Consider the following 15,805-nt stretch of genomic DNA (forward strand, 5'->3'; position numbering starts at 1 on the left):
TTTAAGGTTTTTGATTCATTCTGACAAACCGCCCTCCAGAAAGGGGGCTGATTTCAGGGCCAGTGCAGGGAAAATATAAGATGAACCTGGAGCATTGTGTGATGCCAGAAAGTAAAGAAATGCTTGGAAAAAGATGAGGGCATGTCCAAAGGAAACAAGAGCCAACCTAAAAGGATCTCCCAATAGCCAAACCTGGAAAAATAGAGCAACAAAATATATAATTAATGTAATGGATTTTAACTCATAGAATATAATTAACATCTGTGGGTCCATCCTGGTATAAATAAATTAACAATTAAATGAAGGAGAAGGGACATCTCTTCCTTACAGAAAAATTCCAATTAACAAATGTAGAAGGAATGAGGGAAACAGAAAAACAGACAGTTGTCCCACAGTATCTGTGGGAGACTGGTTCCAGGAACCCCTATAGATACCAAAATCCACAGATGCTCAAAGCCCTTATATAAAATGGTGTAGTATTTATGTATAACCTATGCACATCCTCCTGTATACCTTAAATCATCTCTATATTACTTGTAGTACCTAATACAATGTAAATGCTATATAAATAGTTGTTATACTGTATTGTTTTAGAAATAATGACAAGGGAAAAAAGTCTGTAAATATTCAGTAGATACTACTATCATTTTTTCTCCAAATATTTTAATCTGCAGTTGATTGAATCCACAGATGCGGAACCCATGGATATGGAGGGCCAACTGTAATTAGGCAAACACCACAGTAATAACTGCAGACAAGATCCACTGATGCATGCTAAAATTAGCTACTGAAAGTTTAGAAAGAAATATGATGTTTGCATACTTTCAAAGAATCTCCCCCCAAGGTGTTTTTGAATTAGCCTTTCCCCATTCATCCACCAGTCCAATATCTACCTACAAGACTTCAATATTCATCTATAAATTGTTCACCTGTAAAGTCTTTCTTGACCTCCCTGGACTGAAAGTGGTTCCCCATCTCTGGGCTCATATAAAATCTTGCACGTCGCTCTACAAAAGCATTTACCACACCTTAAAGTATTGGTTTGCTTACCTGTTTTCTCCTTTAAACTGTGAATTCCTGGAGGGCATGGCCGTGTCTTATTCATGGCTATAGCCCCAGTGCCTAGTAGAATGTCTGCCAAATGGCGGGTGCCCAATAAGTGTTTGTTAAAAGACTGGTAGCATGTTCTTTTTGTAAACATAGAGCTGTATTAGGTGGTGATAAACTCTAGGAACAGAATATAGTTTGATTTTACTGTTTTTACATATATGACAATATTCTAAGCTAGTAACATTTAAGAATTTGTTTCAAAGAGTTTTACAATAGGTTTATTTAAATAGATTTACTCTATCAAAGCAACGGATTATGGAAGCACAAAGGGCTCTGTTTCCCTTTTAAAACTGAATGCTTTTAACAGCACCCAAATCACGTCTTTTTTTTTTTGGTAGGTTCTCTTTTTTTTATTATTATTACTATACTTTAAGTTTTAGGGTACATGTGCACAATGTGCAGGTTTGTTACATATGTATCCATGTGATATGTTGGTGTGCTGCACCCATTAACTCATCATTTAGCATTAGGTATATCTCCTAATGCTGTCCCTCCTCCCTCCCCCCACCCCACAACAGTCCCCGGAGTGTGATGTTCCCCTTCCTGTGTCCATGTGTTCTCATTGTTCAATTCCCACCTATCAGTGAGAACATGCGGTGTTTGGTTTTTTGTCTTTGCAATAGTTTACTGAGAATGATGGTTTCCAGTTTCATCCATGTCCCTACAAAGGACATGAACTCATCATATTTTATAGCTGCATAGTATTCCATGGTGTATATGTGCCACATTTTCTTAATCCAGTCTATCGCTGTTGGACATTTGGGTTGGTTCCAAGTCTTTGCCAGAATCTTTGGAACACATTCAAAGCAATGTGTAGAGGGAAATTTATAGCACTAAATGCCCACAAGAGAAAGCAGGAAAGATCCAAAATTGACACCCTAACATCACAATTAAAAGAACTAGAAAAGCAAAGCAAACACATTCGAAAGATAGCAGAAGGCAAGAAATAACTAAGATCAGAGCAGAACTGAAGGAAATAGAGACACAAAAAGGCCTTCAAAAAATTAATGAATCCAGGAGCTGGTTTTTTGAAAAGATCAACAAAATTCATAGACTGCTAGCAAGACTAATAAAGAAGAAAAGAGAGAAGAATCAAATAGATGCAACAAAAAATGATAAAGGGGATATCACCACCGATCCCACAGAAATACAATCTACCATCAGAGAATACTACAAAAACCTCTACGCAAATAAACTAGAAAATCTAGAAGAAATGGATAAATTTCTTGACAAATACACCCTCCCAAGACTAAACCAGGAAGAAGTTGAATCTCTGAATAGACCAATAACAGGCTCTGAAATTGTGGCAATAATCAATAGCTTACCAACCAAAAAGAGTCCAGGACCTGATGGATTCACAGCCAAATTCTACCAGAGGTACAAGGAGGAACTGGTACCATTCCTTCTGAAACTATTCCAATCAATAGAAAAAGAGGGAATCCTCCCTAGCACATTTTATGAGGCAAGCATCATCCTGATACCAAAGCCTGGCAGAGACACAACCAAAAAAGAGAATTTCAGACCAATATCCTTGATGAACATTGATGCAAAAATCCTCAATAAAATACTGGCCAACCGAATCCAGCAGCACACCAAATCACCTCTTGAATGCTTTGCTGCTTAGAAATTTCTTCTGCTAGATACCATAAATCATCTCTCTCAAGTTCAAAGATCCACGAATCTCTAGGGCAGGGGCAAAATGCCACCAGTCTCTTTGCTAAAACATACCAAGAGTCATCTCTGCTCCAGTCCCCAACAAGTTCCTCATTTCCATCTGAGATCACCTCAGCCTGCATTTCATTGTCCATTATCATTATCAGCATTTTGGTCAAAGTCATTCAAGTCATTCAACAAGTCTCTAGGGAGTTCCAAACTTTCCCACATTTTCCTGTCTTGTTCTGAGCCCTCCAAACTGTTCCAACCTCTGCCTGGTACCCAGTACCAAAGTCACTTCCAAATTTTCAGTTATCTTTTCAGCAGTGCCCCACTCTACCAGTACCAATTTACTGTATTAGTCCATTTTCACGCTGCTGATAAAGACATACCCGAGACTTGGAAGAAAAAGAGGTTTAACGGACTTACAGTTCCATATGGTTGAGGAGGCTTCACAATCATGGCAGAAGGCAAGGAGGAGCAAGTCACGTCTCACATTGATGATGGCAGGCAAAGAGAGCTTGTGTAGGGATACTCTCCCTTATAAAACCATCAGATCTCATAAGACTTATTCACTATCATGAGAACAGCACAAAAAAAGACTTGCCCCCATAATTCAATCACCTACCACAACATGTGGGAATTGTGGGAGTTATAATTCACGATGAGATTCAGGTGGGGACACAGCCAAACCATATCAGATGGGTAAGAAAATTTTTATTCAAATACCCATTTATAGTCTAAAAACACTGAGACTGAGATAAAATAACTAAGATAAGGTAACACTCTTCTGCTTCAAAGCCCTGTCTTATTTCCATGATACAAGAATACTTGGTGGCAAATCTTGTCAATGCTACCTCATGACAGGCGATGCAGGCACTTATCACTTCTCTCCTATATTACTTCAATATTCTCCTAATTAATGTCCCTATCTCCAATCCTTGCCTATTTCTAATCTTTCCCTCAAACTGCGCCCAGAATCACAGTCCTAAAACAAATTTGATAATGTCACTCCTTACTTAAAATTACTTTCTAGAATGGCCATGTACAAGAAAACTTTCTGTGATGACAGAAATATTCTGTGTGGTGAAATATAATAGCTACTTAGCCACATGTGGCTATTGAGCACTTGAATTATGTCTAGTATGACTAAGTTACTAAATCTTTAATTTAATTTTAATTGAAATTTAAATAGCTACATATGGCTAGTATCTACTGTATTAGAGAGTAAAGCTCTAATCAATAGGGAGCCTTTTTTCTGATCCTAGTGAAAACCACTAAATAAATAAGTAGAAGCAAGAAAAAGTAAAATTTTAAAGCATTTTGTAAACTAAAACACTATAAAAATATTAGCTGGTATTATTAAAAGTATAGGTTATACCGACCTATTAGCATAGCTGCTTTTTTTTTTTTTTTGGCTTTTCTGTATTTTCTAATCTTTCAGTAGTGGGTTTGTACTGTTTTTGTAATTTTTTTTAATATAAAAACTTGATTTTGAAAAAAAGAAACCTAAGTATAAATAGCTCTTTATTAGGCAGAATCAAATATGCAGAATCAAATATGCACAGCAAGAGGAGAAACCACTGAAATGAATAGGAAACACTGGGACTCAATTTCCAAAGAATCTCCCAATTCCGCAATGAAGTAACAACCAAAAACTGGCTACATTTAAAAGCAGCAAATACTTCCAGGAATGCTTTATAAATGCATTAAAGACTTTTTTATTCTGGGACGGGGTGCTGGCCATCTCAGATCTTGGCGCCTTCTCTATGTCCCACAAGCAGGAGTGATCGCTCAGAGTATGGGAGGATCTCCATGAACCAGGAAGAAATTGAATCCCTGAACAGACCAATAATGAGTTCTTTACTTGAGGCAGTAATAAATAGCCTACCAACCACAAAAAGCCCACGACTAGACAGATTCACAGCTGAATTCTACCAAATGTACAAAGAGCTGGTACCATTCATACTGAAACTATTCCAAAAAATTGAGGAGAAGGAACTCTTCCCTAACTCATTCTGAGACCAGCATCATCCTCACACCAAAACTTGGCAGACACAACACCAAAAAAAAACTTCAGGCCAATATCCTTAATGAACACTGACGTAAAAATCCTCAACAAAATACTGGCAAACCAAATCCATCAGCACATCAAAAAGCTTATCCACCACAATCAAGTAGGCTTTATCCCCAGGACTCAAGGTTGGTTCAACACACCCAAATCAATAAATGTGATTCATCACATAAACAGAAGTAAAGACAAAAACCACATGATTATCTCGATACAGAAAAGGCTTTCAATAAAATTCAACATCTATTCATGTTAGAAACTCTCAATAAACTAGATATTGAAGGAACATACCTCAAAATATGAAGAGCCATATGTGACAAACCCACAGCCAACATCACAACATCATACTGAATGGGGAAAAGCTGGAAGCATTCCCCTGACAACCAGCACAAGACAAGGATGCCCTCTCTCACCACTCCTATTCAACACAGTTTTGGAAGTTCTGGCCAGGGCAATCAGGAAAGAGAAAGAAATAAAGGGCAACCAAATAGGAAGAGAAGAAGTCAAACTACCCCTGTTGGCAGATGGCATGATCCTATATCTAGAAAACTCCACAGTGTCAGCCCAAAAGCTTTTTAATCTGATAAACAACTTCAGCAAAGTCTCAGGACACAAAATCAATGTGCGAAAATCACTAGCAGTGAGTCAAGGCTGGCTCTAAAAAAATAAAAATAAAAAGATAAAAAAAAAAACAAAAATCACTAGCATTCCTATACACCAACGGTCAAGCCAAGCACCAATGAGGAAAAAACTCCATTTACAATTGCCACAGAGAAAATAAAACACCTAGGAATACAGCTAACTATAAGGAGGTGAAAGATCTCTACAAGGAGAACTACAAACCACTACTCAAAGAAATCAGAGATGACACAAACAAATGAAAAAACATTTCACGCTCATGGATAAGAAGAATCAATATAGTCAGAATGGTCATATTGCCCAAAGCAATTTATAAATTCAATGCTATTCCTATTAAACTACCATTGACATTGTTCACAGAACTAGAGACAACTATTTTAAAATTCAAATGGAAACAAAAAAGAATCCAAATAGCCAAGGCAATCCTAAGCAAAAAGAATGAAGCTGGAGGTATCACATTACCTGATTTCAAACCATACTACAAGGCTACAGTAACCAAAACCGCATGGTACTGGTACAAAAACAGACACACAGACCAATGGAACAGAATAGAGACTCCAGAAATAAGGCCTAACACCTACAACCATATCATCTTCGACAAACCTGACAAAAACAAGCAATGGGGAAAGGAGTCCCTATTCAATAAATGGTGGTGGGATAACTGGCTAGCCACATGCCAAAGATTGAAACTGGAGCCTTCCTTATACCATATACAAAAATTAACTCAAGATGGATTAAAGACTTAAATGTAAAATCCAAAAGTATAAAAACCGTGGAAGACAACCTAAGTAATACCATTCAGGACAGAGACACAGGAAAAGATTTCATGACAAAAACAACAAAAGCAACTGCAACAAAAGTAAAAATTGACAAATGAGATCTAATTAAACTAAAGAGCTTCTGCACAGCAAAAGAAACTGTCAACGGAATAAGCAGACAACCTATAGAATGGGAGAAAATTTTTGCAAATTATGCATCCAACAAAGCTCTAATATCCGCACCTATAAGGAACTTAAACAAATTTACAAGAAAAAAACATAAAAAGTGGACAAAGTATATGAAAAAAACACTTTTCCAAAGAAGACATACATGCAGCCAACAAGCATACAAAAAAAAAATGCTCAACATCACTAATCATTAGCGAAATGCACATCAAAACCACAATGAAACACCACCTAACGCCAGTCAGAATGGCTAGTATTAAAAAGTCAAAAAATAACAGATGCTGGTGAGGTTATGGAGAAAAAGGAACACTTATATGCACTGTTGGTGGGAGTGTAAATTAGTTCAACTACTGTGGAGAGCAGTGTGGCAATTTCTCAAAGAATGAAAAACAGAATTACCATTTGACCCAGCAATCCTATTACTGGGTATGTACCCCAAGGAATATAAATCATTCTATTATAAAGACACATGCATGCGTATGTTCACTGCAGTACTATTCACAATAGCAAAGACATGGAATCAACCTAAATGCCTATCAATGACAGACTGGATAAAGAAAATGTGGTAAAAATATATCATAGAATACTATGCAGCCATAAAAAAGAACAAGATCATGTCCTTTGCAGTGACATGGCTGGAGCTGGAGGCCATTATCCTTAGCAAAGTAACACAGGAACAGAAAACTAAGTACTACATGTTCGCACTTATAAGTAGGAGCTAAATGATGAGAACACATAGACACATAGAAGGGAACAACAGACACTGGGGCCTATCAGAGGGTGGAAGGTGGAAGAAGGGAGAGGATCCGAAAAAATAACTAATGGGTACTAGGCTTAACACCTGGGTGATAAAATAATTTGTACAACAAACCTCTATGACATAAGTTTACCTATGTAACAAACCTGCATATGTACTCCTGAACTTAAAATAAAAGTTACAAGGCCAGGCGTGGTGGCTCAGGCCTGTAATCCCAACACTTTGGAAGGCCGAGGCAGGCGGATCACCTGAGGTCAGGAGTTCGAGACTAGCCTGGCCAACATGGCGAAACCGTCTCTACTAAAAATACAAAAATTAGCCAGGTGTGGTGGTGTACCCCTGTAATCCCAGCTACTTGGGAGGCCGAGGCAGGAGAACCGCTTGAACCTGGGAGGCAGAGGTGGCAGTGATCCAAGATTGTGCCACTGCATTCCAACCTGGGTGACAGAGCACGACTCCATCGCAAAAAAATAAAAAATAAAAAATAAATAAAATAAAAGTTACAGAGATCATAAAATGCATTACTACTAGTAGACAAAACAAATTGGACTTCAAATAAATGAACATAATACAACCTACTCAAAAAGGTCAGTTCATCAATTGAAAAGCTTAAACATGAAATATTTTTCTCATTGTAAAAACAAGTACAGTATATCAAACTATGTCTGTGTATCCATAATAGCAAATTAATTTTTTTTTTGTCTTTTAGCATCCCAGACCATGCCCCCCGCCCGAAGTAACTACTTTTACCAGACTGGAGTATATCTTTCAAATTTTCTATGCATTTGCATATACATACACACACATACAAACACATACACACAATGTTATGGTCTGAACTGTGTACTCCCTGCCCCCCACAAATTTATATGTTAAAGTCCTAACCTCTAATACTTCAGAATGTGACTATATTTGGAAACAGGGCCCTTAAAGAGGTAATTAAAGTTCAATGAGGTCATTAAGGTGGGCCTTAATCCAATATGACCAGTACACTTCTAAGGAGAGGGTATCAGGACGCAGACACACACAGGCGAAAAGAAAATGTGAAGACAGAGGTATAAGATGGCCATCTACACGCCAAGGAGAGAGACCTCAGAAGAAATCAACTCTACTGACACCTTCATCTTGGACTTCATGGGTTCCAGAACTGTGAGAAAATACATTTCTGTTGTATAAGCCACCCAATCTGTGGTGTTATGGCAAACGTAGCAGGCAAGCACACATGTACATGCACAGTTGTTAAGTCACTATAGTCAGAGTAGTTGAAGAAAGAGTTCATACTTAGCAAATATTCATGCACTCAAAAATATGAATATATTACAATATTACAGTATAAGTTACTCAAGATCAGTAAAAACAATTTGATAAGTAAACCAAAATTGAAGCTTCACCTTGTCTTTTTCTAATATGCTTTGAAAAGCATAAGTTTAAAAGTTGCTCTCCCAAAACATCAGCACCTAAGGAACTGATGGTATACCCTTAGGATGCAGTTTCCCTACTCTAATATCCATCCCTCTCTAGATATTGTAAAGAAAACTTAATCAGAGGACTAATGAACATCCCAAAATACAGTGTGCAGTTAAAATTTCTAAAAACAGCAAATTTTTATATCTTATTCCTCAAAGAATTTTATCCTGTAAGTCACTTTATCTTAGCAAATGATGCTCACAAATAAAGTAACTCAAAAATTTTAGGATAAAAAGTAAGTGTGCTTTGGTTATTAAACTAAAACTGATAACAATCAGTGATGCTACTCCACCACTGTACCATATGCCTAATGACAGAAATGCAACGGACAAACTTATGAGGTTGCCCTGAAGAAAGTTAGCTTTCAATTCCAAATGTGTAGCAGTGGAGCAAATATTATTATGTTAGACTTTTGTTTTGGTTTGGTTATAGAGTTTAATCATTCATTTTACATATATTTTCTGATTGCCTATTACATGTAACATACCGTGCCTAGCTCTGTGGAAGATAAAAACAAAAAGATGATTGGAATATATTAGACTTCTAGGCACATAAAATCTTATCTCCTACACAAGATACATAACTACTTGTAGGAAAAAGTGCTGTAGGAGTTCAGAGGAGGGAAAAATCAAAGTCTTATTAGCTTATAAGGAATGGTTTCAGGGAACAGACTGACCTTTGAACTAACATTTGAAAAATAGGCACGAGTTAAGAGAGAGGGCATTTCAGACATAGGGTATGGCATAAAAAAAAGAACAGACACGAAAAAGCACATGGTCCAAGGAACAGGGAACAATATAGGGTGACTGGAGGGACAGAGTATTTGTAGAGGAACAGTTTACAATATGGCTAGCAATCTAGTTAGGTGGAAATTTTTAAGGCTAAGATGTAAAGCCCACTGAAGTTTATGCAGGGAAGTGATGGGATAAAAGTCACGCCTTAGGAAGAATAATCTAGATGTGCTGTATAGGATGGATTGAAAGGGCAAGTCCCTGAAAGCAGGGACAAAACCCATGCATAAAGTAATAAGGGTCTAAAACTAGGGCAGAAGTTAAGGGACTGAAAAGGACAGAAGAGGCCATTGCTACTACAAAGAAATGTTCACCTACCTAACCGGATTACTGTGAAGACCAAATGACATTAAATAAAGACTTGAAAAGTATCTTTACTCACTAGTGGCAAATCCTACAAGGGAGTCAAGAGAGCACAGATGAGGACTTCAGGGAGATGGATTTTAGCAAAAGGAAGGAGAAAACCAAAACAACAAAAATATCACATTTTGCAGGTAACTATATATACCTATTAACATTACTAATATCTTAAGTAATTAAAAGACCTAATTTTGGTCACGACTGAGCACCAAGAAAAAAATTGCTCACAAGTAAAAAGAAACAGAATTTAAAATTATCCCAATAATGTAAAAATTATGTACATGAAAGAACAGAGATTCAAAGGAAAAAGGAAAAATTATTTAACATGTGGGATTGCAGATATCTGTCTTGATGTTTTTATTAGATGTGGTTTTATATAATTAAAATGGGGACAATGTAAAGCATAAGAATCGTATACAGAATGGGCAATTTTATCTCTTATTATATACCTTATTTTACAATATGGGAAAGAACATACTTTTCTTTGAAAAAGCAAAATCTTTAAGATAACACTGACAACAATACAGCAATAAATGATATTAATTTTATAACAATTGTATAACAATAATTAAATGATAAATTATGCATTTATCATTTAATCAAAATTTTGATGTAAGTTTCCATTCTATTTCTATCCCACTGCCCAGGGACAAGTGCTCTTTATCTTGCCACTGGCTACTCAGGAACATCATTAGAAACCCACCAGCCAGCAATATTGTATTAATCAGGGATTCTTGACTGGAAGAGGGGATAGGTTTCTGATTCCCCTGAAATTGCACGCAAAATGAAGCATATACATATGTATATTTTTCTAGGGAGAAGGTCTATGGCTTTGATCAGATTCTCAAAGGGCCTCGTGTTCTAAAAGAAAGTTTAGAAACATGAAATTTTCTTCCTCTTCCTAATAATCTTAATAACTAGTTAAAACCAATGTATCAATGACTTAGCGAATGTTATTTATTCAACTATATCTGAATAAAGAATCCCCTGAATTCCTCTTCTCAAGCCCCAGTGCCACTTTCCATTCCTTATCATATACAGCCCATGTAAGGTGTATCTTTATTTACAACTTTTATAGCATTGCTGCTATTCTTCACCATCCCTTAGAATCTATTTCTACCATCCTAGATGATTTCAGAATCTAGCTTACTTTTTCTTCAACACTACTTCCATCTTCCCAACACTACCAAATACTAAACTCATAATTAAATTCCATTTTTCTATTCCTACTCTTAGATATACAAATATGACAAGAATACAAATTTGTTCCATTAAAAATTCATGTGAACATAAACTTACCCTATGTTGTTCCTGAATACTACACTAGTAGTAAACTAGGATCACAAAGTAGAGGTACTATATAAAAAGGGCTGGTCCTAAAAGATTACAGTAAAGAAACAAGAGAGTTGCAAGAAACCTTAGAGATCTGGTAGTCAAATATTACTAGTTTACAGGATCTGATGTCCAAAAGAACAAGTTATCTGTCCAAGATAATTAACAGTACAAATAGAGCTCAGGTGGTCAAGTGTCCTGGTCCAGTGTTCACCCCACAATACCAAGTTATGCCCTTTGCACACCAGTTATTTCATTATTTTTAACATTTTGAAATAAAAATCTTTTAAGTCATCTGTATTTTCTTTACAGTAAGGCTTACTCCTACCTCAAGACCCCTTAATAGTATTCAATATCATTCCTTCCAAGCTTACTGCGTGAGAACAATGTAGGGGACAATTAAAAGCTGTGTTGAAATCAAGATAGACTGTCACTCACTCATATGAGGAATTGGTTTGGTATGTCTTGCTCTTTTCAAAACCAAGCTGGCTGCTTCCTAATAGCTAATATTTTTCTAATGACAGTAAATTATTGTTTAATAATTTTAAAAGTCTTTCTTGGTCTCCTAATAAAAGGACTATGCTTTTAACGTTTGTGTCCCCCTAAAATTCCTATATTGAAACTTAATCACCAATGTGATGGTATTAAAAGGTGGAGCCATTGGGAGGTGATTAGGACTTGGAGAGTAGAGCTCTCATAAATAGGATTAGTCCCCTTATAAGAGGGGCCAAAGAGCTGCCTTGTCTCTTCTACCACGTGAGGACACAGCTAAAAGGCACCACCTATGAACCTCAAGACCTCACCAGACACTAAATCTGTCAGCACCTTGTACTGTGAGAAATGTTCTTCTTATACGTCATGTAGTTTATGGTATTTTGTTATACCAGCCCAAATAGACTAAGACTATTAGTCTAAGAAATTATTTCTCATATGCACATTAAATCCCTCTTCCTGCAAATGAAGTCCACATCTTTGTATCATAACCTAATGTTACAGGTAAGTTTAGGCATCACTGAACTACAAATAACCCCTTCAGGTCCTTTTTTTTTTTTTTTTTTTTCTTTTTTGAGAGGGAGTCTCTCTCTGTCGTCCAGGCTGGAGTACAGTGGCGCAATCTCGGCTCACTGCAACCTCTGCCTACAGGGTTCAAGCAATTCTCCTGTCTCAGTCTCCTGAGTAGCTGGGACTACAGGTGCACGTGACCATGCCCAGCTGCTTTTTGTATTTTTAGTATGGACGGGGTTTCACCATATTGGTCAGGCTGGTCTTGAGCTCTTGACCTCAGGTGATCCACCTGCCTTGGCCTCCTAAAGTGCTGGCATTACAGGCATGAGCCACTGTGCCAGGCCACTTCAGGTACTTTAAATGTCACTGAATCACCTCTCACCCTTTTCAGTACCACGATCTATAATCCACTGAAAGACACCCTTATTTCTCTTGTAAGTTCTGTTTTTGTTGTTGTTGTTTGTTTGTTTTTGAGACGGAGTCTTGCTCTGTCGCCCAGGCTGGAGTGCAGTGGCGCGATCTCGGCTCACTGCAAGCTCCGCCTCCCGGGTTCACGCCATTCTCCTGCCTCAGCCTCCCGAGTAGCTGGGACTACAGGAGCCCACCACCACGCCCGGCTAATTTTTTTTGTATTTTTAGTACAGAAGAGGTTTCACCATGTTAGCCAGGATGGATAAGTTCTGTTTTTTATTCTTTTAGTACATTTTGGGACTGTTGAGTAATCACTGTAGTTTCTTCATAGGTATCTTATATTGTTAAATTTAAATATGAACTAGAACCTCTAAAATGTAGAACAGGAGGATTATTTCCCTAGTGTTGTTATTATATTCCCACTTCAGTTAATATGAAAGCCAGGAGCAAAGTATTTTAACTTTTATCTACTCGGCTATCTCTTAGCAGCCAATGGTGGAAGAGTAGGAAGGTGGAACTTGCTACTGGGAGAAATTAAAGCTCCCATTCTTTGTCCATGAGGTCAGACCAACAAATGAAAACAAAACAGTACCTATCCAAAAGAACTACCATATTCCACAGCCCAGGTCTAGGGCATATACTGGGTGAGAAATACATTTTACAATGAATTCCAGTAATCACATACATGTGGGACTGTGTGTGTGTGTGTGCGTGTGTGTGTGTATATATATATATATATAAAATATATGTGTGTATGTATATATATACACATAAAAGTTCATGAAACAATACTTCACTTAAGATGTAAAAAGCACTGCTATTTTCTTTATATTCTACTGAATTTCATCTAAAAAAGTGCTAATCCAACCCACTAACATTATTTCATAACACTGCTCTAAGGTTCCTTTCAGCTCTAAAATATTACACTATATACTAATGATCGTCCCAAAAGTATGAATTCAATAATTATTTTGTAATCTTAATCACAAGTCACGAATTTGCAGGTACCTCAGGTTACCTCAGCTTCTACTTTGAAAACTTTGTAATCATTCCCTTCTCACCGTTAAATCCATATTTTAAAAAAAGGATGGCAAGAGTTCCGTGCCTTTAAGAAACAGAAAACAAAGGTGACATCTTTCCCTTGTTTTACACACTGAGGAAATGGTAACTAAAGGAAATGGTAGGATGTAAAGGACAGAGTGGAAGAAGGAAGTTGTGAAGATAGCGTTCATGGAAAGAGAGAAAGGTAAATTTGTATTGCCATTGCCTCCTCTGAGATTCCTAATAACTTCTCCTTTTCCCTCTTCCCCCTCATTCTTCCAGCTTAAGAAAGTCCTACAAATTTTATCTTAACTTCATCTGCCTTATTGGAGAACTACAGAACAAAAACCATTCCCAAGAGATCATGTGTCAGAAACTTTCAACCATAAAATACTTTAAAAACTTTAATAAAATCATCTAGATTTGCTTCTTTAGCCTAATCTGCTATTTCCTATCTTGAATGACTCACTACAGTCTAAACCATGTGCAGTTCTAGAAAAGGTCCATGTTCTCTCTGACTTGTGAGCCTTTGCACATGCGATTCCTTCTTTAACTGGCTAACTTCTAATTTTTCAGCTCTTGCCTTAGATATCAGTTACTTAAGGCAATCTTCCCTACCTTAAGATTAGACTTAACACCCCTCACATATACTGTCCCATACCTTGTACCTTTCCCATTATTACACAGCTCCACTATATTTTAATTGCCGATTAATTTACATATTTCCCACTAGATTTTAAGCTTTTTAAAGACAGGACTTATATTTTATTTTGTTTGCTCCTGTAGAGCTGTTCAATAATTACTGAATGAATTATAAATTTCATTCCATCAGCCTTCCACATGCTTAGTGTCATTCCCTATTCTCCCTGTTCAGAATATTCTCCCCAGTTCTATCACCAGCATGAAATACTCTTTATAACCTGGTCCTTAATTATCACTATTTCCTCTGGATGCCTATAGCCTTTATTGTACATATTATTCATTTGCTAATTAACCCACCACTGTGTTTTTCAGTTATTTTTGTAATGCATAGATCCAATCTCCTTAACTGTACAATCCTTGAAGGCATAACTGTATGTCTCTCTGAGTACCCTATTATCTAGCACAGGGCTATGTACAAGGTAGACGTTAAATATTTGTAGAGGAAGAATCAAAATTTAAGAGGTTGTTTCTCATACAAAACTGACAATATTTTAAAGTGATACTGATAAATAAGTGGTGGCAATTAAACCTCTTGTCAATACACAGAAAATAAAAAGATATACTTTAGTACAGTTAAGTACAAATAATTTTTTAAAAAACCGTTCCTGAGTGAGAGGTAATAATGGACTCAAATATTAGGAGGCATTACAACCATAGCTACATTCATAAGTTAAGGATAAGTAGCCTATGGCTTCTAAAATGACCTGTGCACAGAGAACATCACTGTATTTTTCAGATCTAGGACAATCATATTTACACAAGAATTTAGGGCGGTCTATGTTTTGGAAAGATAGTTACGGTTTTGGCCTATCAAGAAGCACGCCTGTCAGGAAGGGAGTTAACTGGCGCCACTTGTTTATAGATAGCTTGCTGTCATTACAGTGCTCTCCGAATTGTTAATTCCAACTGAGTAAAATCTGAACCACAGATAAACTGTCCCAAATTCCATTACTAATTGGGGAAAATAACCCAGTCTTCCTCGTATTAAGAAAGGCAAGCAGGCTGGGAATGGTGTCTACCCCAACTCTTAATATGAGAGAAAAACTATGACTCCTACGAGAGCCTCCAGCGCTCCAGGTGTCCTCTGCCCAGAACCTCCTGCCCCGTTTCCCTTTGCTGAACTCAAAGGTTTTCTTCTTCGCCCTTTCCTCAAATTACTGACGTTAATTTCCTTCACTTACTGCTGCTCAGAGTTAGCCATGACTTTCTTCTTGGTGCTTTCTCTGCCCCGAGGTCACGAGGGCAACCTTTTCCCTACAGGTTCCCTTGCCCTTCACCCTGTTCTTCCATGTCAGTGGCATCTCACCTGGTAGGCTCGAGCGGTTCCCAAGGCGCCGAGTTGATGTGGCCTCCACTGCGGACCAGAGCCGCTAACAGAGACGAAAGGCCGGATCAGAATCGCGGAGTTCCGGCGCTTTTCGAAAGCAGCCGCCGCGGCCGCCCAGCGCCAAGAATGCATCGCGAGCAGCGCCATCTTGAGCGAGGAAAGAGGAACCGAGAGAAGAGGATTATGGGACACTGG

General features: G+C 37.5%; 1 protein-coding gene across 17 annotated transcripts in view; it reads right to left on the reverse strand.

Annotated features, from left to right (window-relative positions):
- Positions 1-15,805, reverse strand: part of ABCB7 (ATP binding cassette subfamily B member 7) — a 181,533-nt gene extending 165,728 nt beyond the window's left edge. For 5 of the 17 annotated variants that reach the window (XM_063634691.1, XM_063634695.1, XM_063634692.1 and 2 more), the window contains exon 1: positions 15,590-15,766. In XM_063634691.1, the coding sequence (XP_063490761.1) occupies positions 15,590-15,757 (168 nt within the window). In that variant the 5' untranslated portion in view covers positions 15,758-15,766. Of the gene's footprint in view, positions 1-15,589 lie in introns of all 17 variants that reach the window. The other 12 variants (XM_063634687.1, XM_055266971.2, XM_063634685.1 and 9 more) reach the window with 8 other exon arrangements.

Source organism: Symphalangus syndactylus, chromosome X (assembly GCF_028878055.3).
Source record: "Symphalangus syndactylus isolate Jambi chromosome X, NHGRI_mSymSyn1-v2.1_pri, whole genome shotgun sequence".
NCBI classification, from domain to species: Eukaryota; Metazoa; Chordata; class Mammalia; order Primates; family Hylobatidae; genus Symphalangus; species Symphalangus syndactylus.